Source organism: Eurytemora carolleeae, unplaced genomic scaffold (assembly GCF_000591075.1).
Source record: "Eurytemora carolleeae unplaced genomic scaffold, Eaff_2.0 scaffold212, whole genome shotgun sequence".
NCBI lineage: Eukaryota > Metazoa > Arthropoda > Copepoda > Calanoida > Temoridae > Eurytemora > Eurytemora carolleeae.
In genome coordinates, this window is record NW_019396107.1 from 284,138 (window position 1) to 310,307 (window position 26,170).

General features: G+C 33.2%; 2 protein-coding genes and 1 long non-coding RNA gene across 6 annotated transcripts; all 3 read right to left on the reverse strand.

Annotated features, from left to right (window-relative positions):
• Positions 1-39: 39 nt before the first annotated feature.
• LOC111695122 (uncharacterized) lies at positions 40-16,354 on the reverse strand. The gene is made up of 16 exons (XM_023464324.1): positions 16,307-16,354; positions 15,646-15,707; positions 15,135-15,203; positions 14,605-14,649; positions 13,700-13,754; positions 13,182-13,264; positions 11,348-11,447; positions 10,706-10,865; positions 9,746-9,790; positions 7,849-7,956; positions 7,294-7,377; positions 6,870-6,984; positions 6,560-6,651; positions 2,964-2,979; positions 2,552-2,638; positions 40-2,125 (listed from the first exon to the last, which is right to left on the reverse strand). The coding sequence occupies exons 1-16, from the start codon at positions 16,341-16,343 to the stop codon at positions 2,003-2,005; spliced, it is 1,281 nt and encodes a 426-aa protein (XP_023320092.1). The 5' UTR covers positions 16,344-16,354; the 3' UTR covers positions 40-2,002.
• Positions 16,355-18,636: 2,282 nt separating this feature from the next.
• Positions 18,637-19,170, reverse strand: LOC111695128 (uncharacterized). Its single transcript, XR_002763789.1, has 2 exons — positions 19,070-19,170; positions 18,637-18,764 (listed from the first exon to the last, which is right to left on the reverse strand). It is a non-coding gene; the product is annotated as an uncharacterized LOC111695128 (long non-coding RNA).
• A 217-nt stretch (positions 19,171-19,387) lies between these two features.
• On the reverse strand, positions 19,388-25,277 carry LOC111695132 (phosphorylated adapter RNA export protein). Of its 4 annotated transcripts, none has more exons than XR_002763790.1 (9): positions 25,103-25,277; positions 23,905-24,028; positions 23,512-23,670; positions 22,899-23,231; positions 22,515-22,628; positions 21,178-21,298; positions 20,465-20,832; positions 19,741-20,008; positions 19,388-19,502 (listed from the first exon to the last, which is right to left on the reverse strand). XR_002763790.1 is itself a non-coding variant. In XM_023464343.1 (8 exons), exons 1-8 carry the CDS (start codon positions 25,206-25,208, stop codon positions 19,891-19,893), a joined length of 1,443 nt encoding a protein of 480 aa, XP_023320111.1. In that variant the 5' UTR covers positions 25,209-25,277; the 3' UTR covers positions 19,388-19,890. The 4 variants fall into 4 exon arrangements, 1 of the variants encoding a protein (XP_023320111.1); XR_002763791.1 differs by having other exon boundaries at positions 19,388-19,516; XR_002763792.1 differs by having other exon boundaries at positions 19,736-20,008.
• Between the last annotated feature and the right edge of the window lie 893 nt (positions 25,278-26,170).

Below are 26,170 nucleotides of genomic sequence, written 5' to 3' on the forward strand. Positions count from 1 at the left end.
GAAGAATCGCATTTTCTGAAAACTACTCAAAATTGTCAATACGTTTTTCATTTTTATTTTTATAAACAGTTATTTTTTCTAAAGACACTTCCCTTTATATATAGTTAGTCTGAGAGTTAGACATAATGAATCGAGTTCTTACCACAAACCCTATATCTTTGCAACCTGTTGGTATTAATCCTTGATTGAACGTTATAGACTCTTACAGAATTCATAGTTTGAAAAGTCAAAAGGTCTATTACACCGGATTGCAAAGATATAGTGGTTGAAACTCAAAGTTTTTGGAAAGAACTTATACGTTCCTTCATCATATTTCAAATTAATGTAGATCAAACATAAATTTTGATATTTACAAGTTCATTTTTAAAAATATTTTCTGTAAGTTTCACAATTGTTATTACGACTATTAAGGAAAATGATTTCCGTCTTTTACAATAAATACAAAGTAGATTTAAATACACCTTCATAATAATAAACCTTCAGATTTATTATAATTACGCACATCAAATGTATTTTTATGGAACTGCACTTTATTATGCAACAGATTGCATTAAGCAAACAAAAAAATAAGTTTTCTATCGTCATCCATGACTTGTATAGAAAATCTGTAATCTGTATCCAAGTGTGGGTGTGTGTCTGTCTAATCGTACTCAGTATTGTTGTTTTATATGTTCTGTATCCTGTATCCTTCCCCTTGTAGTTTTTTATCCTAGTACACGTGGTTCTGTATCCTAGTATTTGTAGTACTGTTTCATAGTTATTTGTTCTCTATTCTAGTAACCATGGTTCTGTATCCTAGTATTCGTAGTTCTGTATCCTAGTATTTGTAGTACTGTAACCTAGTATTCGTAATTCTGTATCCTAGTTATTCGTAATTCTGTATCCTAGTTATTCGTGGTTCTCGTATCCTAGTGGCTTGTGGTTCTGTATCCTAGTATTCGTAGTGCTGTATCCAGTTATTCGTGGTTCTGTATTCTAGTGCTCGTGGTTATGTATCTTAATATTCGTAATTCTGTATCCCAGTATTCGTGGTTCTCTATTTTAGTGCTCATAGTTCTGTATCCTAGTATTCGTAATTCTGTATCCTAGTATTCGTAATTCTGTATCCCAGTATTCGTGGTTCTCTATTCTAGTGCTCATAGTTCTGTATCCTAGTATTCGTAGTTATGTATCCTAGTTATTCGTAATTCTGTATCCCAGTATTCGTGGTTCTCTATTCTAGTGCTCATAGTTCTGTATCCTAGTTATTCGTAATTCTGTATCCCAGTATTCGTGGTTCTCTTTTCTAGTGCTCGTAGTTCTGTATCCTAGTATTCGTGTTTCTCTGTTCTAGAACTCGTAGTTTAGTCTCTTTGTTCTTTTGGTTCTCACCCTAAACTAAGATTTCGATGTGTACTGCAGTGATTTGCAGTACACTGGCCGAAGAAATCGTGGGGTTTAGTGGAGGGTGTTTTGTATCCTAGTTTTGAAGTTCTGTATCAGGTTCTGAAGGTTCTGAATTATATTGCTCAAGGTAATGAAAGCTCTGTATCCTGTATAAAGGTTCTTCTCATGAAGGTTCTGTATCCTGTATCCTTTTTCTTAAGGTCCAGAAAGTTTTGTATTCTGTGTCCTAGTTCTTTAGGTCCCGAAGATTCTGTATCCTGTATCTTATTTTTCCAGGTTATGAAGGTTCTGTATCTTAGTGCTCTGAGTCCTGAAGTTTTTGTTTCCGTATCCTAGTTCTGCAGGTCCTGAAGGTTCTGTATCCTTGTACTCTAGGTTATGCATCCTGTATCTCTAGGTTCTGAAGGTTCTGTAACCTGTATCCTATTTCTCCAGGGTTATGAAGGTTTTGTATCCTGTATCCTAATTCTTCAGGGCCTGAAGGTTTTGTATCCTGTATCCTAGTTCTCCAGGCCCTGAAGGTTCTGTATCCTGTATCCTAGTTCTCTAGGTTCTGAAGGTTCTGTATCCTGTATCCTAGTTCTCCAGGTCCTAAAGGTTCTCTAGGTTCTGTATTCTAGTTCTCCTGGCTCTGAAGGTGCTGTAACCTTGACTGTTCTGCTTTGAATACAAGAAGATGAGAAGCTAGGCTTTCCTGCGCCCCGGATTTGATCTCTTCTGGGTTGCTTGAAACCACTGCCTGCAAATAAACAACTCTCTCATCATGCATATCTAAACTTAACTCCTTGATTTTACACTTAGCAGGTTGGGTGTACGGGTAGCTTTTAGATACGGAATAGAAAGTTGTCTTTATTGTATACTATCAAAGGTTCAAAGCGTTTTCATGATTGGTTATTGGTTGATGGTTTTCTACCTGTTTAAAAACATTTGTTGTTCTTATACACTATTTTAAATTTGGACATGAATAGAAGAAAAATGCAAAAATTAAACCAAAAACGATTTAAAAACTATGCAAAAACGTAGCGATCGTTTTCGGATTGCTTTTCATTTGTTTTTAGGATAAAGATATATTGCAAAGTTTGATAAAATCTTGAAACCTTTGAAGTTTTATCTTAAAAAAAACGATCCAAAACGATTAACAACACTACAGTAACGATTATTATACCTTGATAACGGAGTCAACTAGGAAGTAATCAGCTCCTCCATGTCCCCTTGTTTTACAGGGTGGAGCAACCAGGTCCGGGTATACAATCTTCACGCAGATAATCCAGGTTTATCATCAATATTCAATACATTGAAACACCCCGTACACCTTGTAGGATAAAAATGAAACAATGAATTTAAAAATTACAATGTTTTAACACGATTTTTGTTTTGAACCCAAAATTTATTTTCGAGGAATTAAAAATAACTGTCACGTTTATCAATAATTTTTGAAAAGCTTTGATAACTTCTTTTGAGATTTATCTCCTAAATATTTAACCCTGATCATTCACCAATGGTTAATAAGAAATTTTTAGTTTAAAAAAAACTAAGTTTGATATTTGAAGAATAAAAAAGCTGGAGTATCTTCTTGCCTCAGTTTCACCAGACCTGAAAATTATTAAAAAGTTTGAGCAAAGGAATTGAGTTTTTTCCAAAAACTCTAATTCTTTCATTCTTATATCTTTGCCAGCCGCGATGTCGTAGACCTTTAATATTTCTTACTGTGAATTCTGTTAGATCAAATATCAAAATATCAAAGATTTAAACCACCAGAGTCTAAAACTAAAGAACGAAAAGTTTTGACTTAAAGTTTAAGTTCATGGTTAAATGCCACTTCTGACTTAATTTAAACCCGAACTTTAACCGTGAGGTTAAATATTTAAACCTGTGGTTAAATATTTAACTCGCCGAAGTCGACGAGTTAAAATTAAACACATGGTTAAAATCTTGAAATCCCGCAATCCCTCAATGTCTATCATCATGCAGCGATAAGCGGCGCGCATTCAACTAATAACGATATATTTAATAGTAAAACCCTTGATTTAATAAATTTCACTTTTTAAATTAATTAATGTTTGCACCAGAACCCAAAATACAGTTGTAACTGGAAATATGTTTTGTTTTCGGTTACGTAAATATTAAAAAGTTAACTTAAACAGCTGATTAGCGATGGCTATGTAATATTCTCCGTAAATTCTCTGATTGGGTGAAATTTTTCCCGGGAAATTCAAATTTAAAATTGAGAGAGTTTAATATTTAAGTAGCTATTCATTATTTTACAGAACTTTTAACCTCGAACTTAAAATTCGCGCATTCTTTAGTTTTAGACTCAGGTTGTTAAGATAATTTAAGTTCGGCAAAAGCTCAATTCTTTTAATTAAATTTATATTATGAGGTTATATTGGATTTAACAAAGAGCTCGTTATTCATGGATAACTATGTGTGTTGACGCTGTGAGTGTGCCCATCAATTTCTTGAATATGTATATTTTCTTAAATATGTAATTACCTAATTCTTTATAATAAAGCTCTTTGCTCATATATATTTGTTTGTATGTTAGCCATAGCTGTCCAAACGGCTGGACCGATTGGGCTGAATTTTTTTATGGGAACCCTTGATTACCTTGGGGTTTACATAGGCAAAATTTTTTCATATATCGCTTTTTTCTTTCCTGCAAAAATCATTTATTTTTTCAAAAATCAACTTTTTTTAAAATTTTTTGCTACTACGGGCAAAGTCGGGCACTTCAGCTAGTGGTAATAAATAAAAAGATATTTTCTTACACTTTTCATCTAATAGAAATCAAGCTCTTTATCTAATCCGACACGGTAGACAGAAATAGAAGGCCTTTACTTTACTTTACTTTACTTTACTTTACTTTACTTTACTTTACTTTACTTTACTTTACTTTACTTTACTTTACTTTACTTTACTTTACTTTACTTTACTTTACTTTACTTTACTTTACTTTACTTTACTTTACTTTACTTTACTTTACTTTACTTTACTTGTACAACTTCGAGACCTCGTAGCCCCTCTAGTTTTTTTCTTCCGTATATGTATCACGTCAAACTAAAGCAATTCCACGTTGCATTAAATATCTAATATGTTTTCAATCATAACTCCTCTTATTGAAGAAGAGAAATATTTTTAATATCTTATATGATATAAACCGGATATATTTGCTTTTCTCATACATGTTCGTAGAATCAAAACTAGAGAAGCTACGAGGTCACAAAGTCGTTCAAGTAATGTCAAAAAGTGAATTTGACCTTCTTCTGTCTGGTTCAGGGTGATATATCTGATATTCAAAACATCTTAGTTTTCTCAATAAGAGGAGTTGAAAACATTTCAGTTTCCAATTATCCTACAATTTACTTTAGTTTGACGTGAAGGGTTTATTTGTATAGAATGTGCCCGTTTGCTTTAATATACAGGGTGTCTCAAAAAAAAACTGTGCAGTAGGGGTATTAGTAACTGAGGAAACAATTTTCGTTCAATTTTTACGATCAAGGTGTCATTTGAAAGCTCTATATTTCAGTTATTTCATGATGTGAAATTTTTCTTTCTAGACCTCATACTTTTTTTGTTACAACCAATTATTTAAGCGTAAGACGAAAATCGATTTCCCGGATTTTTCAATTTTTCGATTTTTCACGTCTCATTTTCATTCGTTCATAAAGTGTGGAAAAATTTATAGATTTTCGAAAAAAAATTTAAAAATCATAAGCTGTTAGTCTTAGGTTTCATTTTTAACTAAAATTTTGGATCAGCGATTATTACTTTTGGAGCTAAAGCAATCTAAAAAAAAATAATATGCATTGAAAAAAAGGGAAAAGAGAGCTACGGGTACCTCCGTACGAACCTTGCCCAGACCGCAAAAATAATTTTTTTTAAATTTTCTTTTTGAAATTAGTTGGTACAATCCACAGCTCGCTATTTCAATCAAATTTTTTTTATCTAACCCACCAGGGTACAAAAATAAAACATTTTTTGTGAATCTGAAATTACAAAAAAAAAAAACTTTAAAAAAGTCATCACTTTAATTAATAATACTTTTACTTTAGAAATGATGTTCACGCTTTCATTTGTTATTAGTCCATTAATATGATAGGTTCAAGGTATTAGGGTAGTCAAATAGGCCAAAAATGTTGTAATTTTCTTTCATGGGTCCTTCATTGCTAAAGTAAAAATATTTTTCATTAAAGTGATGATTTTTTAAAAGTTTTTTTTTGTAATTTCAGATTCACAAAAACTATTTTATTTTTGTGCCCTGGTGGGATAGATAAAAAATTTGATTGAAATAGCGAGCTGTGGATTGTACCAACTGATTTCAAAAAGAAAATTTAAAAAAAATTATTTTTGTGGTCTGGGCAAGGTTCGTACGGAGGTACCCGTAGCTCTCTTTTCGTTTTTTTTAATGCATATTTTATTTTTAGATTGCTCTAGCTCCAAAAGTAATAATCGCTAATCCAAAATTTTAGTTAAAAATGAAACCTAAGACTAACAGCTTATGATTTAAAAAATTTTTTTGAAAATCTTTAAATTTTTCTTTACTTTATAAACAAATGAAAATGAGACGTGAAAAATCAAAATTTGAAAAATCCGTGAAATAGATTTTTAACTTACCTTCAAATATTTGGTTGTAACAAAAAAGTATGAGGCCTAGAAGGAAAAAATTTACATCATGAAATAACTTAAATATAGAGCTTTTGAATGACACCTTGATCGTAAAAATTGAATGAAAATTGTTTCCTCAGTTACTAATACACCTACTGCACAGTTTTTTTTGAGACACCCTGTATTTCCGAAAAATTGAGAAAGTTTAATGACAAAATCGCTTGATTATTTACCCTCCCCCCCAAAAAAAAGGGATACTTTTTGAGAATATGAACCGCAACCATTATGTACAATACTCTGTACACTGGACTCTAAACCATAGACAGTAGTAGTGTACAGTTTACACTACATTGTACACTGTACAGTACTGATTGCATACCTTACAATAGTAGTAGTGTACAGTTTACACTACATTGTACACTGTACAGTACTGATTGTATACCTTACAATAGTAGTAGTGTACAGTTTACACTACATTGTACACTGTACAGTACTACTTGTATACCTTATAATAGTAGTAGTGTACAGTTTACACTACATTGTACATTGTACAGTACTGATTGTATACCTGAAACAATGAATTGTGATTGGACCGTTCTCTCCACCTTGCCACAAGATCTCTCCTAAACTTCCGGTTATCCTGGTATACCGGGCACAGATCTAAACCAATATTTATATGTTTATTTATTCAGTTATATATCAATTCTTATTTACTTATTTGTAAATGTATTTTTAAGAAGAAAACCTCCATTTTTTAAATTAAAACTACAATTTTTACAAGAGAAACATTTTACAAAATTCTCATTTATTCCACAATAATCCTTTCTTATTTTCATCAAGACCCCCCTTCCCCCCTCCCTCCAATCCCTGATAATGACCTCCTTGCTGAATGCTGTCATAGTGAGGTTAGCGACGGTTCCCCCCTCGAACATCAGGTTTACCATCTGGGAGTCACACACATCGTTATCACACTCATACACACACCTTCCATACCTAGCATACAAGCAGAACAAATAAACATGGAAAATTACTTTTATAATCTATAATCAGAGATCATCGTAAATCGAGGACGTTTGAAAAGAAGGCAGCACAGTAGTTAAGCAATATCATTGGTGGAACGTAACTTAGATTTCCTGACCCATTATTGATTCTTGAGGCAACTACTAGTGGATTAATCATTGGATTACAAACTAGAGGATATATGTCTAATGATTGGATTACCTACTAGTGGATATATGATTGGATTACCTACTAGTGGATATATGATTGGATTACCCACTAGTGGATATATGATTGGATTACCTACTAGTGGATAAGGCAGATTTCAAAGCTCCAGGATATTTTGTTGGATCGTCTTCTATATCACAAACCACAGACATCGGCCATCTTAACAATTTAATTCTTTTAGATTTTATTTCATGTTTTCTGAAAATAATCAATTACTAATTTGAACTTAGTTTAATCCCATGGCACTTCTGATTGTTTGATTATTACTTTCTCTAAATTTTTCAACTTTTTCAATAGTTTCCTCTTTCTTTCTTGAATGATTAATCTCTTCAAACTCTAATTTTCTAATCTTCATATCTATTGAACCTGATATCATACACCTTTTTGGTACTTTTTTCCTACAGTGGAAACCATAAAACTGCGGAATAAGAAGACGAGATTTAAGCAATCTTATATGTACTTGTTGTTGTCATAAACAAATGGTTTTAAAAACCAACTTAGCAAAATGGGTCAATGTGTACACTGCTCAATGCATCTTCCTTGAGCTATTTGAAATAAAAACTTGAGACTAGCAGTCGTCTTACTACTCCATATATTTACGGGTCCCACTGTAAAAGCTAGTCCAGGTACCTTCTGACCGGATTCTCCAAGTATATTCTGGTAGCAGAGTAGGGACAGGTCTTATTCAGAGGACATGTCAGGCAGGTATCCGTAGCACCTTCAGGTTTATTCTCCTTCCTAGATAGGTAAACTTAGTTTATTTTCCTTCCTAGACAGGTTTACTTAGTTTATTCTCCTTTCTAGGTAGATTTACTTAGTTTAATCTTCTTCCTAGATAGGTTTACTTAGTTTATTCTCCTTCCTAAATGGGTAAACTTAGTTTATTCTTCTTCCTAGATAGGTTTACTTAGTTCATTCTCCTTCCTAGACAGGTTTACTTAGTTTATTCTTCTTCCTAGATAGGTTTACTTAGTATATTCTTCTTCCTATATAGGTTTACTTCGCACCTCCAGGCTTACTTTTCATTATAGATAGGTTTATAGTATCGTTAGGTTTATATTATATTATATTATTAGTTTTACTTAATACCTTGAGATCTATTCTCTTTTCTAGATAGTTTTACTTAATACCTTGAGATCTATTCTCTTTTCTAGATAGTTTTACTTAATACCTTGAGATCTATTCTCTTTTCTAGATAGTTTTACTTAATACCTTGAGATCTATTCTCTTTTCTAGATAGTTTTACTTAATACCTTGAGATCTATTCTCTTTTCTAGATAGTTTTACTTAATACCTTGAGATCTATTCTCTTTTCTAGATAGTTTTACTTAATACCTTGAGATCTATTCTCTTTTCTAGATAGTTTTACTTAATACCTTTAGGTTTATCCTATTTTCTAAATAGGTTTACTGAATACCTTTAGGTTTATCCTATTTCCTAAATAGGTTTACTTAATACCTTTAGGTTTATCCTATTTTCTAAATAGGGTTACTTATCCTATAAATAGGATTATTAACAAATTTCAGGTTTACTTGCTTTAGAATTAAGGTTACATAATATAAGTATGTAAGTTTTAACCCAAGAGTTACGTTTAACAGGATTCAATTGGATGATGCAAGAGTTTCAATATTTATCCAATACTAGAAATTCAAGGCGCTTCGCGCCCTTCTTTCTAGCCTTAGAGGGCGCTTCGCGACCATCTTCTAAATTAATTGTAAACATGTTCTCTTTGTGTACATCGTAAAACTAAACAAAAATAATTTGCGGATTTTTACAAAAAATTTCGCGGATTTTCAAAATTTTAAAAAATTTAATGACGATCGAATTTTGATAGAGACAAATATTTGAAATTTTGATGATTCATAAACCTTCCCTGGGCTCCCTAGATGTCCCACAAAAAATTTGGGCCCGATCGGTTCAGCTGTTTTGACGTTTATTGGATACAAACAAACAAACAGACAAACAAACAAACAGACAAGCCAAATTTATATATAGATTGCAGTAAACTATTTGATGAAATGTCTAATGAAAAAACTTTCAGTTAAAATAATTTCATTCCGTCCGTCCTACCCTTTATTCTCAGCCCTCCATTCTTAAAATCAGAAAAACGTTTATTATATGCTGAATTACAGGTGTGACTATGCGACCTTAATACATCGCAAGTTTTTTTTAACCTTTTTTTTTGCTATCGATATCCCTTCAGAACAAAGGAGAGAATTGTGTCAAAATAAAAATTTTAACTAAAATTATCTTAATTTTGATTTTGATCTGGGAGGAAGAGTGTTCTAGAAGAAAAGTAAACTGTGAATTAATGTAAAAAGAAATTAAGTCTTTGCCACAAACTCTGATTTTCTAATCCCTATGTCTTTGTAACCTAATGTCGTAGACCTTAGCAATTTCAAACCATGCATTCTGCTAAATAAGATAATCTAAGTTTGAAATATCAAAGGTGTGCACAATATGGTTGCAAAGATCAATGGTTTAAAATTTAAGATTATGGGCTGTGGTAAAGACTCAATTCCATTACTTGAAATGCTGATTACTCCCAACAGACTGGATTGCAGTTGCTTTTCTGAAATTATATTTTAGTTTTAGTTTTGTTGAAACTTGAAATCTTGAAACTGAAAATCTAATCATTTTTTTTTTATTCTAATTCATAATTATGGCAAAGTTTATATTTTATCTTTTGTGGTTTTTATCATTTATCATTTTATCATTTTATGAGAGGAAATAAAGGAAACACAAAATATTTGAATTAACTGAAAGAATTACAAGAAACAGACAGTTTAGTAACTGTTAACCACCAATTAAAATGTATTGTACAGTGCATGCGTATTGTGTACAATACAATACTACTCCATCTGAGTATGCAGGTTGTCCCAAAAAACATATTATTGAAATTAAGTGAGGAAACTACAAAAGAATATCTTATGCGAAGTATATCTAGAGTTTGTTTGTTTATGTTTTGATTGCATACGCGGTTGTACTAGTTATAATATAAAAATTCCTGTATATGAACAAAGTACACAGTTTTAGGTCTTTTATGTACATCAATTGCAGAAACATCACAGACAAATCATTTCCGGTTTCATAAAATAAATACTTGCAAACATAATTACAAATTATATTATGTCTTTTGAAATTAGGTATTACAATGCTAAACCTTAACAAAGACGATTTCAAATTCATAACGATCAATTCCCATATGTTTATTGATACACCCTGTATTTGTGGCCGATTTTTAGTCACACTATGGTTACGCTTTACCAGAGCAGTGTAGATAGATAGATACGACTCTTATAGTTTTACCTATATTAACATGAATAAGAAATTGGCCACTAATTGTTTTCATTAAAACTGATTTGATAATATTCAAGTAAGAATAGATAAACTGTGTTATATATTGATAGTAAAAAGTACGATAAACCGTGGTTTGAGCAAAGTTAAAAATGAATATTTTATTTTAAAATAGAATAGATTTTCTAACCTTGACCCAAGCCAGTAATATATAAGATCCATATCGTGACAACACTTGGCCATCAGGGAGAACGTACTCTCCTCCTGGTTTCTCCAGTTCCCGCGCACAAAACTGTGCGCAAAGTGCCAGTAACCGACATTCTCAGTATGGTTGATCGTCATCACTTGTCCTGCAGAATAAAAATTTTTGACCATCAAATATAGATATTAAGATATTAAAATATCACAAACAATATAAAAATAGCATGATTTTCATTTATTATAGACATATCCGTGTTACAATGTTCTTTTCTTAGACATTTATTGTTTTTGCTTCATAAAGAACTATACATCATAAAGATACCACTGCTTTAGCAAGATATACATCTAGGATAGTACAATGAACTGTTTTTGGTCAACTATGAAATAAAACTTGGAGTTTGCAGTTTATAATTAACAAACAATCTAAGCAATCCAAAAACGAAAATTATGATATTCCATCAAAAATCTGAATTGATCCAAATGTCCCTACATTTTGTCTTGTAAACAATGACTTTCTTCCATTCTGTTGGCTGCATTGCTCATTCTTAGGATGAGCCAATCTCCCCTCACTTAATTATTTGTGATTTTCATGCCTTTTTCATTAAATTATAAGTTTTTAAAAAAAGTTTACCTATTTTACCGCTGTCAATGAATTCCTTTATTTTCACGCATGGTGGGAAATATCTCATCACGTGACATACAGCTAACATAACGTTATTCTTCTCACATGCCTAGATATTAGACAATAATAGAAATAGCTAAGATAAAATTAACTTATCTTTTAAAGAAACAGCACTAATTCAATATGATACCAGAGTAATCCTAGTTATATACCTGAGTAATCCTAGTTCTATACCTGGGTAATCCTAGTTCTATACCTGAGTAATCCTAGTTTTATACCTGAGTAATCCTAGTTCTATACCTGAGTAATCCTAGTTCTATACCTAGGTAATCCTAGTTCTATACCTGGGTAATCCTAGTTCTATACCAGAGTAATCCTAGTTTTATACCTGAGTAATCCTATTTCTATACCTAGGTAATCCTAGTTCTATATCTGAGTAATCCTAGTTCTATATCTGAGTAATCCTAGTTTTATACCTGAGTAATCCTAGCTCTATACCAGAGTAATCCTAGTTTTATACCAGGGTAATCCTAGTTCTATACCTGGGTAATCCTAGTTTTATACCTGGGTAATCCTAGTTCTATGCCTAGGTAATCCTAGTTCTATACCAAGGTAATCCTAGTTCTATACCTGGGTAATCTTAGTTTTATACCAGGGTAATCCTAGTTTTATACTAGGGAATTCCTAGTTCTATACCTGGGTAATCCTAATTCTATACCAGGGTAATCCTAGTTTTATACCTGGGTAATATTAGTTCTATACCTGGGTAATCCTAGTGCTTTACCTGAGTAATCCAAGTTCTATACCAGGGTAATCCTAGTTCTTTATTTGAGTAATCCAAGTTCTATACCAGGGTAATCCTAGTTCTATACCAGGGTAATCCTAGTTCTATACCAGGGTAATCCTAGTTCTATATCTGAGTAATCCTAGTTCTACACCAAGTTAATCCTAGTTCTATACCTGGGTAATCCTAGTTTTATACCAAGTTAATCCTAGTTCTATACCTGGGTAATCCTAGTTTTATAGCAGGGTAATCCTAGTTTTATACCAGGGTATTCCTAGTTCTATACCTGGGAAATCCTAGTTCTATACCTGGGTAATCCTAGTTCTATACCTGGGTAATCCTAGTACTTTACCAAGGTAATCCTAGTTCTACACCTGAGTAATCCTAGTTCTATACCTGGGTAATCCTAGTTCTATACCTGGGTAATCCTAGTTCTATACCTGAGTAATCCTAGTTCTATGCCAGGGTAATCCTAGTTTTATACCTGAGTAATCCTAGTACTTTAGCAGGGTAAACCTAGTTCTATACCTGAGTAATCCTAGTTCTATACCTGTGTAATCCTAGTTCTATACCTGGGTAATCCTAGTTCTATATCAGAGTAATCCTAGTTCTATACCAAGTTAATCCTAGTTCTTTACCAGGGTTATCCTAGTTCTATGCCAGGGTAATCCTAGTTCTATATCTGAGTAATCCTAGTTCTATACCAAGTTAATCCTAGTTCTATACCTGGGAAATCCTAGTTCTATACCTGGGTAATCCTAGTTATATATCTGAGTAATCCTAGTTTTATACCAAGTTAATCCTAGTTCTATACCTGGGTAATCCTAGTTTTATACCAAGTTAATCCTAGTTCTATACCTGGGTAATCCTAGTTTTATAGCAGGGTAATCCTAGTTTTATACCAGGGTATTCCTAGTTCTATACCTGGGAAATCCTAGTTCTATACCTGGGTAATCCTAGTTCTATACCTGGGTAATCCTAGTACTTCTATACCTGGGTAATCCTAGTTCTATACCTGAGTAATCCTAGTTCTATACCTGGGTAATCCTAGTTCTATACCTGGGTAATCTTTAAACAATCCTCCTCTGTTACCGCCATTGGTTTCTCCAGAACAATATGGTATCCTAGGCTTGCCATCAAAACTAAATAAATAATTATGAACAATGGCAAAGACATCATTTTATCATGAACAATAAAATTGTAAACATCGATTAAGAAAAGAATATATATATTTACAGTGATAACCAGAAAACTATAGAAAAGAAAGAAGACATTTAAGCAATACTGAAGTGCATTTGATGACGTTAGAAAGCAAATAGCCTTACTAGTAATAGCTAACTGTTAACATTGTACAATTGCTGTGTTTTATGTTCATTGGACTATTCAAATTCATCACACGAGTCTTAAAGTCGACTTCCTATTCCAGATATTTCTGGTTCTCTAGGTAAGATATTTTTGCAAAAAAATGAGTCTTTTTGTCTTGAAAATTAAAACTAGATAATTGATATACAATCTACAAACTATCTTCTGATTATTGTAGTTTTGATAAAATGTTTTTGATTAAATAATATTTAAACCTGCCGGACCACAATGATCCTTATCCTGAGTACAAATAAACACTAAATCCGCAAACTATAAACAATTAGATTTAAAAGCTTATACTTCTTTATTGATTTGAGGTAAATTTGACTTTTACGTTACAAATAGTAAATGGCCTATTATCGTGTCGTGTCTGTGTCTGTATATCCAATGAGATTTTTTTATATTGAAAGGTTTAAGGATTTTAATAAACCAATGAACAGTATATATAATGATATTCTTTTCAGTGCAATTAGGTTATTTCCTACGATAGATTTTTTACATTTAAATTCCTGAATATTATTTCTTCTAGTTTTTAAACCCCGTTCTTAAAACCCTAATCAGTTCATCAGTACAATTAACATTCAGAGCAGGATTCATCATTCCAAATCCGAAAATTAAGCTCTAGAAGAAAAACAAAGTAACACCTATTATATCCGTCTTGTAAAAACTGATTTCTGGATCCTGCTTTTGTGAACATTTCTTCAAGTTTTGTTAGGTTCTTCTATCAACAATACAGGAGTTTAGTCTTTACCCTAAATTCCAATTGTCTAACCTTTATGTCTTTGCAACCTGATGGTGTGAACCTTTTATATCTGAAACTAAGAGTATTTAATCCAACATCATTTTTAGTTTGAAATAGGTTGCAAAGATAAATGTATGAAAAAATCTTCGAGTTTTTCAAAGTTTTCTTCTTCTTTTTTCTCTAATTTTTATGTGAAAACTTGATTTACCATTGAATGAAAGGTTTTTAATGATAGTTAACTAGATGAAACTTAAATCTGTTCGATGGTTTGATTTTCATTTTGCATGTTTTGCGGATTCGGATCAAGAGAACTAAAACGTTTTAATATCCGTGCATTGCAAAAAAAAACTTAGTTTTTAGTATTTAAATCCAATTTTCCTTTTCTCTTGTCTGTAGCTGAGTCCAGTCTGTAAACTGGTTCTCCTAATGCGAAGAATATATTTTTGTTTTAATTCTACAGGGTTACCCACAAAGGATGAGACTGTAAAGACGACCTGAAACTCCTTAAATCTAATGATATCAAGGTTAAATCAAGTTTTAGCCTCACATATGATCTATTTATGGCAAACAGAGAAACAACTTTACAGTTCCTGTGAGACACTATTATAAGGGAACAGATAGTATACATTCTGTACAGTCGTCTCTGAAGTATCATCATTTCTGGGTAACCCTGTACAGTGTACATGAGTTACAGGTAGTCCCACGAAACATGATAGTTTTAATTGTATGTGAACAATTTAAACCTTAATTATCCTGTTATGGCAAAATCATATTAAAATAATAACAAAGTAAAATACCAATTAACAGGCAGAAAAAAGCGAGAAAAAACATTTATAATTCATAAATGACAAAACTGAGTTAATACGCTGGGTTAAATTGTAATTAACAAACTGAAGTTCTTCTTCTGCCTGAGAAACAGCGTGCTGGTCACCCAAAAGTCTACGCCTGTGGAGAAGTGGATCTACCACTCCGACCACCTTAACATATTTCAATACAGTGGTTTATATTAAACTGTGGAATAAGAAGACGACTGTCAACGAAAGTTTTTATTTTGAATATTCCAAAACAAACATGAAACTGTGCAGTGTACAAATACCTATTCCACTAAATAAATTGCTTTTAAAGCTGCTTGTAAAACGAAAAAAGGGTTAAATGTCGTCTTCCTCTTGTCTGTACTTGGAATAACAAAAATGTTGCCATGAATAAATATATATCATGCAAACGAATCAGACTTTTATTATTAAATAAAATCTTTTATCTAATTCTATGATAAATAAATGTTGCAGCAATAAATAAGTCTGAATAAAATCGTGACGTCATAACAATCCTTTAAGTTGGCATCCTTTTGCAAAAGTTATCCTTAACAATCTTGACAGCCTTTGAGGAAAATTTTTAATCTAAATATTGATTTCATCTTACCTTTAGCCTAGTTGGAAAATCAAGAGCAAATCCAGCATAGTTCTGCCCTCTTTGTCCACAACCTGTTTGAATAAGATAGTGACTTAACTCAATAGTCTAATCTAGTTCAACATGATGACTTTAATATTAGTCTAATCTAATTCAAGATTGTGACTTAACTCAATATTAGTCTAATCTAATTCAAGATTGTGACTTAACTCAATATTAGTCTAATCTAATTCAAGATGATGACTTTCATATTAGTCTAATTTTAGCTGATGAATTGGACACTAATCTAATTTGATTATGAATTAAACTTTATTAACCTAGTCTAATTCAAGATGATGACTTTAATATTGGTCTCATTTAAGATAAGGACTTTAATATCGGTCTCATTTTAGATGAAAACTTTAGTCTAACTTAAGATTATGACTTTAAAATTGGCCTCATTTAAGATGATGACTTAGATATTAGTCTAATTTAAGATGATGACTTTGATATAGTCTCGTTTTTTAAGATGATGATTTTGGATATTGGTCTTATATTTGAGATGATAACTATAATATTACATAATACTCTAATTCTAGGTGATGACTTTAATTTTAGTCTAATTCAAGAGATGACTTTAATTTAGTCTAATTCAAGATGATGACTTTAATTCAGTCTAATTAAAGATATTTACCGATTATAATCGCAGTTACTGTTTTTTGTTCTTCCATTTTCTCTATAAGAAATATTAAATATAAAAAGATGTCTCATTATACTTACGTATTGTATTTCATTTATAAACCAAAAATCAATCACTCTTTAAATATGTAAATCATTGAAGTTTGTAATTTTTAAAAGATGTAAATACAGGCCTAATGTTTTGATCGGAGTTTATTTTATGAAAGCAGGAAATGGCTGTAAAGATGTGTCTATAATGTCTCCGCAAGATGAACAGTGAATATGGACAGGTTTACTCTGTTTGTATACTGTAATTTTCTTGTTTTACTAAGTACAACCGGTTGCAGTCAAAACATAAACAAACAAAATGTAAACATAGCAGACGAAACTCTTACAGATTACAGCTTTCTCAGTAGGTATCACTATACTAAATCAAAGAATTATTCATAAAGACGATATCGAATTCGTTACTGAATTCCCATTTTTTTGGGACACCCTGTAAGTAAAGAAGTCAATTATAAGTTGCTAATAAATTTTAAAGAAATTTAATGAAAATGTCGTTTTTCTATCTTATCTCCGTTTCTAATAGATCACATCATCACTATGAGACGAAGTGCAAGAAGATGAATTCCATGAACCAAAGTAGAGCATTAGAAGCTCGTTCTTAAGAATTATAGAAATTTAAGTTCTAAAAAAACGTGCAGTTTGGGTATTCATAAGACTCTATATTTGTTTTGTATTTATATCTTTTACTTTTGAATAGTTAGACCAGGTGATCAGGGGGATGAAATACCTATGAATATACTGAGCCCGTTAATAGTCTAATATGATAGGGGACACCCTGTAGATTTGAAATATTATAATCACATGTTGCTCCACATTATATACATACTAGCTCTACTACTCCTACACTGCTAGGACTGGATCTATTGACAATTCTTTACACATATCATAAGCTTAGTAAAATATCAGCTGACTCGCTAAATCATTCATATGAATATTAGGAGTAAGTAGTCGATAAAGGGCTGGGTTGTATTTGGAATATAGATATATGTTCAAATTCTCTTCCAACCTGCATAGTTTTTAACAGAATTTTGTACGAACCCCACAGAAAGTGTTGTTAATTGTTTCGCTTAGTTTTTTTTACAACTTTTAATAAAACTTTAAACCTGCAGTTGAAGGTTGCTTTAATTTAACTTTTTAAATTTTCCTCTAAAAGAAAAAATACAAAAACCACCAGAAAACATATTTACTGGCAGGGTCCAAATCTGGCAGTGTTTAAAAAGCCAATGTATGGAATTAACAATTTTGAAAACATTTGCTCTTCTTACATTACAAATTTTAACCAAGCTTCCCTCCCTTGAACTAATCTCAGATATCGGATTTTACAAACAAACAAAATGCATTCAAACCATCTTAAAAAATCTAAATCTGAAACTAGATAATTACAAGTAGGGAGGCTTTTTTCATTCTCACTAAAATTTTCTTTATAGGGTAAAATATTGTATTCTGTAAATTTCTTCTCCCCCCCCCCCCTCGAAAAAGTCTTGCCTATCGCTGAATATAAACTTTTGGAAACAAAAATAATTATTAAGCGAATTAAATAAGTTCTATGGGAATAAGTATGAAATAAAAAAAATATCGTTTTAAGCCTAGGGTCAGGCCAATTGTTAATTGTTTCAAGCCCAGGGTCAGGCCAGTTGTTTAATTGTTTCAAGCCCAGGGTCAGGCCAGTTGTTTGTTTCAAGCCCAGGGCCAGCCCAGTTGTTTAATTGTTTCAAGCCCAGGGCCAGGCCAATTGTTTAATTGTTTCAAGCCCAGGGCCAGTTGTTTAATTGTTTCAAGCCCAGGGTCAGGCCAGTTGTTTAATTGTTTCAAGCCCAGGGCTAGGCCAGTTGTTTAATTGTTTCAAGCCCAGGGTCAGGCCAGTTGTTAATTGTTTCAAGCCCAGGGTCAGGCCAGTTGTTTAATTGTTTCAAGCCCAGGGCCAGGCCAGTTGTTTAATTGTTTCAAGCCCAGGGTCAGGCCAGTTGTTTATTGTTTCAAGCCCAGGGTCAGGCCAGTTGTTTAATTGTTTCAAGCCCAGGGCCAGGCCAATTGTTTAATTGTTTCAAGCCCAGGGCCAGGCCATCTGTTTAATTGTTTCAAGCCCAGGGTCAGGCCAGTTGTTTAATTGTTTCAAGCCCAGGGTCAGGCCAGTTGTTGAATTGTTTCAAGCCCAGGGCCAGGCCAATTGTTTAATTGTTTCAAGCCCAGGGCCAGTTGTTTAATTGCAATTAAACAAATACGAGTATCGTTCAACAAAACTCCCAACTTCCTTTTTCAAAAATAGAAAATAAACACGAGAAAATAAATGAAAATATATTTTTGACAACAATATTGAAATTTGTGAAAACCGGTTTCTTACCCCTTTCAAGACATGAAGTTTGTGCTCAGAGATGAAATTTATTCTACGCTAAAGCCTGAGCCCAAAACTTATCGAATACAGTGAGGTTTAACCCGTTCAAGACATAAAGTTTGGGCTCTGACATGAAATTAATTATATGCTAAAGAGAGGTTCAACCTGAGTTCAAAATGTAAAAAATCAAAATCCGGAACCGAAGGCATCCTGAGAAAATCCATATTTAAGGTTTGGAGAAATTCAGGTTTCAGTTCTGATTTCACAGATACTACTTGAAAGTTCAATATGATCACACACGACTATTTTAGGACAAACCTATATGAGTACGACCCTTATTAACTTTGCCGTATTTGGGTCCTTGAACGGGTTAAACTTCACTGTGTTCGATAAGTTTTGGGCTCTGGCTTTTATTACAATCAATAGAGAAACATAAAGTAATAACATTTATTAAAAAATACAACAATATACTGACTGCATGTATGGGANTGCTCAGTAATACAGAACAGTAGTGATAATAAAAATGATTTATGAATGGACCAAGTCAATTCATTGATGAAATAAACTAGACATGATAAATTTAATTGTACAGTATACATTGCACTGTTCAGTCTAAAGGGAGATTAAGTGCAGATTAGGATGGACATTTTAAAATTCTTTTTATAATCTAAGATTATTTTAAATTGAAAGTTAGCAATGTAAAAAGCAGTTTTATTTCAAGTTCTTATTATTCTCTTTTTTATATTTCCCATTGACCAAGCACTAATGCATCTACAGATAGTTTCAGGGATGGACAAAAAAGTTTCAAGTTTTTCTTCAATAAAAAATCTGAGACACATAGAACTGTGGAAAAGGAAGACGACATTTAAGCAAGTATTTGATGCTGTTATATAGCAAATAGTTTTATCAGCAGCTTTAAAAACAACTTGTTAAGTGAACTAGGTCTATGAACATTGTACGTTGTATGTTACTGTATTACATGTTTTTTGAACGTCATAACTTGAGTCTAAAAGTAGTCTTCCAATTCCAAAGTTTAATGAGTCTCACTGTACATCTGAAACAGGAGAGTTTTTTAAGTACTGCAGATTCTCAATTTTTAGAAAAAAAATATCTACAACTTCAATGCTGAGGTTTAAGGTTTAATCAAAGCAAAACTTGTGGGTCTGTTAAAATAAGTTAACAGTTCTTTTAAGAATGATTGATTATGAAAGCTCAATATCATCTGTTGTACAGAAAAGGTCGTCGTCGTACTCCTGCAGTGTTCTCTCCACCCTCTCTACACTGTTGGGAGGAGGGCCAGGTTCCTGATCACATACTAACCTACACAATATTAACTCATCAAAATCCAGGGAAATTTGTTTCCATTAAAAATCAACCCCCCCCCCTGATTTTTAATGAAAAACTAAATATGTGCAAATTTCCTTTGACAGGTTGTTGGCAAAAAATTTGCTTTTTTTTCGCAAAACTTATGCAATCCGTTTCCTTATGTCATAGGCTTTCCAAAAAGCTAAATTTTATCAAAATCTGACAAGTGAAAGTGGGTCAAAACAAAGATTTGGTTTGTTAGAGGCAAAAGCAGTCATTCAGGCAGTGTGCCTGAGGACTCAGGCAGTTAGTATTAAAGCCCGGTTTTAGGCCTAAAGGGAGGGCTTTGGGTATGTAGGAAAAGTCAGAAAATTTCAACAGCCTCAGACCAATACTTTTTGAGTTATGTAAAAAAACTACAGGGGGGGGTCCCCCCCCCCCAGCAGGAATAGGGTTAATATTATATCTAACCTTTCTTTCTGTGCATTTTTGGAAGCAAGGGATCCAATTATTTTAGCGAAAGGATTATTTCCAATCTCGACTAGTTCTTCTATCTCCTCCTCCTTCTCCTCCATTTCTGTTTTCTCCTCTCCTCCATCTTCTTCCATTTCCTGCACTTTCTTCTCCGCTATATTCTGCCTTAGGATTAGGAAATCCTTCATTTCTTTATTAAAATCCTTTTTCTTTTTACGCTTCCTAGCCTCTAATATTCTCCTGTCCTCCTTCTTCTTAGAGTCTGCGAGGAATACACGAACAGCTTCGTGATCAATACCGAGGGAGGGATCAGTCTTCAGTAGGAACAGGTATACTCCACCGGACGTACGACGACGTGCTCCGTTCTGAAAAGCGAAAAAATTTGATTAGAAAACAAATATTTGTCAAGATGAAACTGTTCTTCATATAAAAAACTGCAAAAGGGACAAAATACTAAATGGTTAAAAATGCGTTAAAGTAAATTGGCCCAACTCGAACCCCAAAATCTTTCAAAATTACTTTAAATCTTTAGTTTTTAAACTGTTGATGGGGAAATTAAAAATTCGTTAGTAAAAAAAAGATCTTTATCCATTGAAAAAATACCGAAGTAAAATTTATAAATTTTCAATTAATTGTTAAAAGTTTTCTCAAGATATAAACCAACAAAATTAATATTATAGTTGTGTTTTTAGAAAAAGAATAATACTTACATTTATTTCGAGGCCGCCGGCAGCCTCGGTCTTTTGGGTTAATTTGTAAAGTTTATGTGCCAAGGTTTTTCCAAACTTAAATACCAGACCCTCCAGTAGTTCTGGTTTCTCCTCCCCTAGCCTAGATTAGAATATAGATAAGTAAATACCAGACCCTCCAGCAGTTCTGGTTTCTCCTCTCCTAACCTAGATCAGAATATAGATAAGTAACTACCAGAACCTCCAGTAGTTCTGGTTTCTCCTCCCCTAGCCTAGATTAGAATATAGATAAGTAAATACCAGACCCTCCAGCAGTTCTGGTTTCTCCTCTCCTAACCTAGATCAGAATATAGATAAGTAACTACCAGAACCTCCAGTAGTTCTGGTTACTCCTCCCCTAGCCTAGGTTAGAAAAAAGATAATTAACTACCAGACCCTCCAGTAGTTCTGGTTACTCCTCCCCTAGCCTAGGTTAGAAAGAAGATAATTAACTACCAGACCCTCCAGTAGTTCTGGTTTCTCCTCTCCTAACCTAGATTAGAATATAGATAAAAATCTACCAGACCCTCCAGTAGTTCTGGTTTCTCCTCTCCTAACCTAGATTAGAATATAGATTAGAATATAGATAAAAATCTACCAGACCCTCCAGTAGTTCTGGTTTCTCCTTTCCTAACCTAGATCAGAATAGTTCAATAACTACCAGACCCTCCACTAGTTCTGGTTTCGACTCCCCTAGCCTAGATTAGATTATAGATAAGTAACTACCAGACCCTCCAGTAGTTCTGGTTTCTCCTCTCCTAACCTAGATCAGAATATAGTTCAATAACTACCAGACCCTCCAGTAAATCTGGTTTCGACTCCGCTAGCCTAGATCAGAATATAGTTAAATAACTTTCACAACCTGCAGAAGATATGGTTTCTCCTTCCCTAATCTAGATCAGAAAATAGTTTAATTACTAGCACACCCTACAGTAGTTCTGGTTTCGACTCCCCTAGCCTAGATCAGAATAAAGATAAGTAACTACCAGACCCTCCAGTAGTTCTGGTTTCTCCTTTCCTAACCTAGATCAGAATAGTTCAATAACTACCAGACCCTCCACTAGTTCTGGTTTCGACTCCCCTATCCTAAATCAGAATATAGATAAGTAACTACCGGAACCTCCAGTAGATCTGGTTTCTCCTCACCTAACCTAGATCAGAATATAGTTTTAAAAAAACGACCAAACTCACTTGAATTTTACATCTACGCCCCATTTGAAGGGAAACAGTTATATAAGGTTTAAAAAACTTTGTAAATTGGTTGCACTTCAAATAGTGACAATCCCAATAATATCAGTTTTCACCCTGCACCCTGCTACCTGTCTGCTAGAAGCTGGGCGAACTCCTTATCTGAGTTCTCTAGAAGATCTTCTTCTCCGATATCAATTAAATGCTTAGCATCTCCAGGTGCTGCTAATCTCTCTCCGTTATATCTAGCCGTAGAGATAAAATTAGCAAACTTAGGGTACATAATTTTAAATATGATGCGCCTCCCTACATGAATAATGCCTTAATTAAGCCATAATATTAACGGCCTTTTACCCAGAAGTTGGCGCATTTCTGATAGACAATTATCAAATTTTAAAATTCAAAGAAAATATTATACTCGGAATTTAACTAAAACACAAAATATCGTCTTTAACAAATTCTTAGTATTTTTTTCGAAATCTTTTCCCTTTAAATGAATTTAAGTAAAAACTGACCTGTCAATTGGTACTCTCCTCTTACCCAACCTCTCCTTCGCACTTCTCTTTGTTCCCCTCTTTTCCTCTCCCTTTCCCTCCTCTATTTCCCCTCCCTCCTCCTTCTCCCCAACCTCCTCAGAACCCTCATCAGGTTTCACAGGTTGAGATTCCGTCTCCTCCATTGTATCTCCAGGTCCCCCAGACCCCCAGTAGTTATCCATCTCCTCCTCCAGTTTATTGTCCTTCTTCCTCGCCTCCTTCTGCCTCTGTCTCTCCTTTGCTTTCTCTTCCAGCGGAATAGTGAAATCATAAGTTTCTGCTCCGCGGTCGGATCCAAGATCTTTCAGAGATCTAGAAATTTAAATTCATTAAAAAGATGATGTTAATAACAATATTGAAATTAATAACTTCTTCTTTCTTCAAATAATAACTTCTTCTTTCTTTCTTTTAATAAGAAATTCTACCAAAAATTTTCGAATTTGTGATTTAATGTCTTTAAAAATATACACACCGCTACACTCTACAGTTGAACAGCTAATAATTACAGAATTCTAGGATGTCTGTCTACTTACAGAAAAAGTGAAAATGTAAATCAGTCCACTTAATAGTGGGCGACACTGAACCAAGCTACCTGTTCACTCCGAACCCCGAGAGGGTTGAATTTAATGATTCCTCCTGTATAATAGTTCCCCAAATATTATTCTTTTTCTTAGATTTCCGGTCTGCTTGGAAAGCGGCGGCCATCATCTTGAAGGTTTCATTTCCAGTCGGTTCCGGCACCAGTGCATCCCTGAACAGATATGAATTTCTCATAAAAATTCAACACAATGTAATTTATAACTGCGTGATCTTGTGGCCGACATGTTACCCTTCCCAAGAACTGAAATACAAAAAGAAAAAAATATTTTTTTAACGTCGATGAATATAAATTTACCGATTTGAGTTTTGAGATTACAAGATCCGGATACGCAGTAAACCAACATAGATCTTAAACGCATTTCTTGTAAGGTTTAGCAATTCTAACCTTCGACCCCAGAGGCCAGTTTTATTCATACGTTTAGCAGCTGGACGATCCTCGTCGGAGTCCGAATCATCTTGATGAGCCCTTGATTCATCCTCGTCATCATCATCAGTGTCATCAAGGATATCTAATATATATATTTATATTTCAGTTTTTAAACTTCACATTTTGTTAAAAAAAAAGAATTATACTAATTTACTAAACATAATGTTTCACGTCTCATCACGATCCTCAGTAATCAAAATTCTTTGAACAACTTATATTTATAATAAATGTTTTTTGAACTTCACATTTTCTTTTAGTATGATTCTGTTTTGAAACTTTTTTCAGTTTAAACATACATTTTAGATGTTTAAATATATATTTTTTCCAAGACAAAATGTTTCATGGGGTTAACCCAATCATCAGTTGGAACAATATATAGAGTTATATATATATATAAACAACTGATACAGATGTACAACTGATACAGATATACAACTGATACAGATATACAATGGATACAGATATACAACTGATACAGATATACAACTGATACAGATATACATTTATCAATGTATTTTATCTGTAAAAGAATCTCGTCCTACAAGCTATAGAGAATGTTTAACGAAAGGATAAGTAAATGCAGGTTTAAAAAAGGTTTAATACAGATTTCATGAAAGGTTTATTGCAAGGTTGAGAAAAGGTTTATTAAAGGTTTGGCGATGGGTTGTAACAGGTTTCAGAAAGGGTTTATTACAGGTTTTAGAAAAGGTTTAATACATGTTTCATGAAAGATTCATTGCAAGGTTGAGAGAAGGTTTATTACAGGTTTAAGTTTGGTAATTTCCTAGAGAGCGATTATTGGACCCCCCCCCCGCCCCCCCCCTTTTAATTTTGTACATGGATCTTAGATGTAAGACATGTGGCCGCAGCGCTCGGCCCCCTAGCCAGTCCTAGCCGCAGCGCTCGGCCCAGAAAGTGTCTTAACTTAACCTAACCCGTGGCCGCAGCGCTCGGCCCCGTAGCCTGTCCTAGCCGCAGCGCTCCGCCCAGAAAGCGTCTTAACCTAACCTAACCCTAAATAATAAAATAATAAATAATAATAAATTTGCTGAAAAATAAGTGGTCTTATACAAATTGATAGGAAATTGAAAAGGATTTAGAAAGGGTTTATTACTGGTTTATTAGAAGGTATTTCACAGGTTTCAAATCTTATTACCTGCAGGTTTAAAAGAAGGTTTAGCATCTGTAGGACGCTCTATAGGTGTATATCCAGCAATACTATCCCCATCACTACTACATTCACCATCTTCTATATCCTCCATTCTTTATGAAAGATTATCATCTATTTTAGGAAAAAATTGTTCACAAGTAAATGTGTATATTTTTTTAACAGTTCATTTATATAAACCGCTTGAAATTTTTCAGCAAAAACAAAAAACAGCTGAGTCCGGCAAGCTGTATAGTGTATAGGATTTGGGGGGTTCATCGTCTTTGCTTCCACAGAGCTCAATCAATCAATAAGTAATCCTTTGGAGCTATGACAACTGACCTACTTAGAAACGTAAAAATGTAGTCTAACAACTATGGTTATGCTCTTCCTGACCACATTAGACAGATATTTAAAACTTTAAAACTCGTAGTATACTGAGAAAATGGGCAAATGTATTCCATCTTGTCATTATTAATTAGTTATTGACTAATTTCTTACATATTTCAATCATCTGTATCATTGTGCAATTGTGAAAATTGCAATTATCTACATACAAAAAGAAACAGTTATGGAAATTGCATGTTTGATCATTCTTAAAATACAACAAATACTAAAAAGGTTTAAGTATTTTGGTCACCCAGCCACCAAAACCTAACTGCTCCTGGAGTTTCTGATAACAGGGTGTCCCAATAAACATGGGGATGGAGAGTCGTCTTAGATTTTGATATTTAATGCATTGCAAAGGAAGTATAAATATGAGGCTATATGTCTGACGAGCTTTTCAGAATCTTCAGAAAGTGGTCTACCTTTCTCGCGTCTTAAACTCGACGATCGTGTTAGATAATTTGAGAAATTTTAATTTATTAAATAAATTGAAATTTTGAAGATACAAAAATGGTAACCCTCATTTTGAAAATCTTTAGACCAGGCGTTTTTTGACATTAGATGTGTAAACTTTAAATACTGAAACTATTGTGTTCATGAAAAAATGCCACATAGATCGAAGACGATATAAAAGTCGCCACTTAATTCCCATTTTCATTTAAAACTTGAAGAACAAGAAGTTTCAATTCC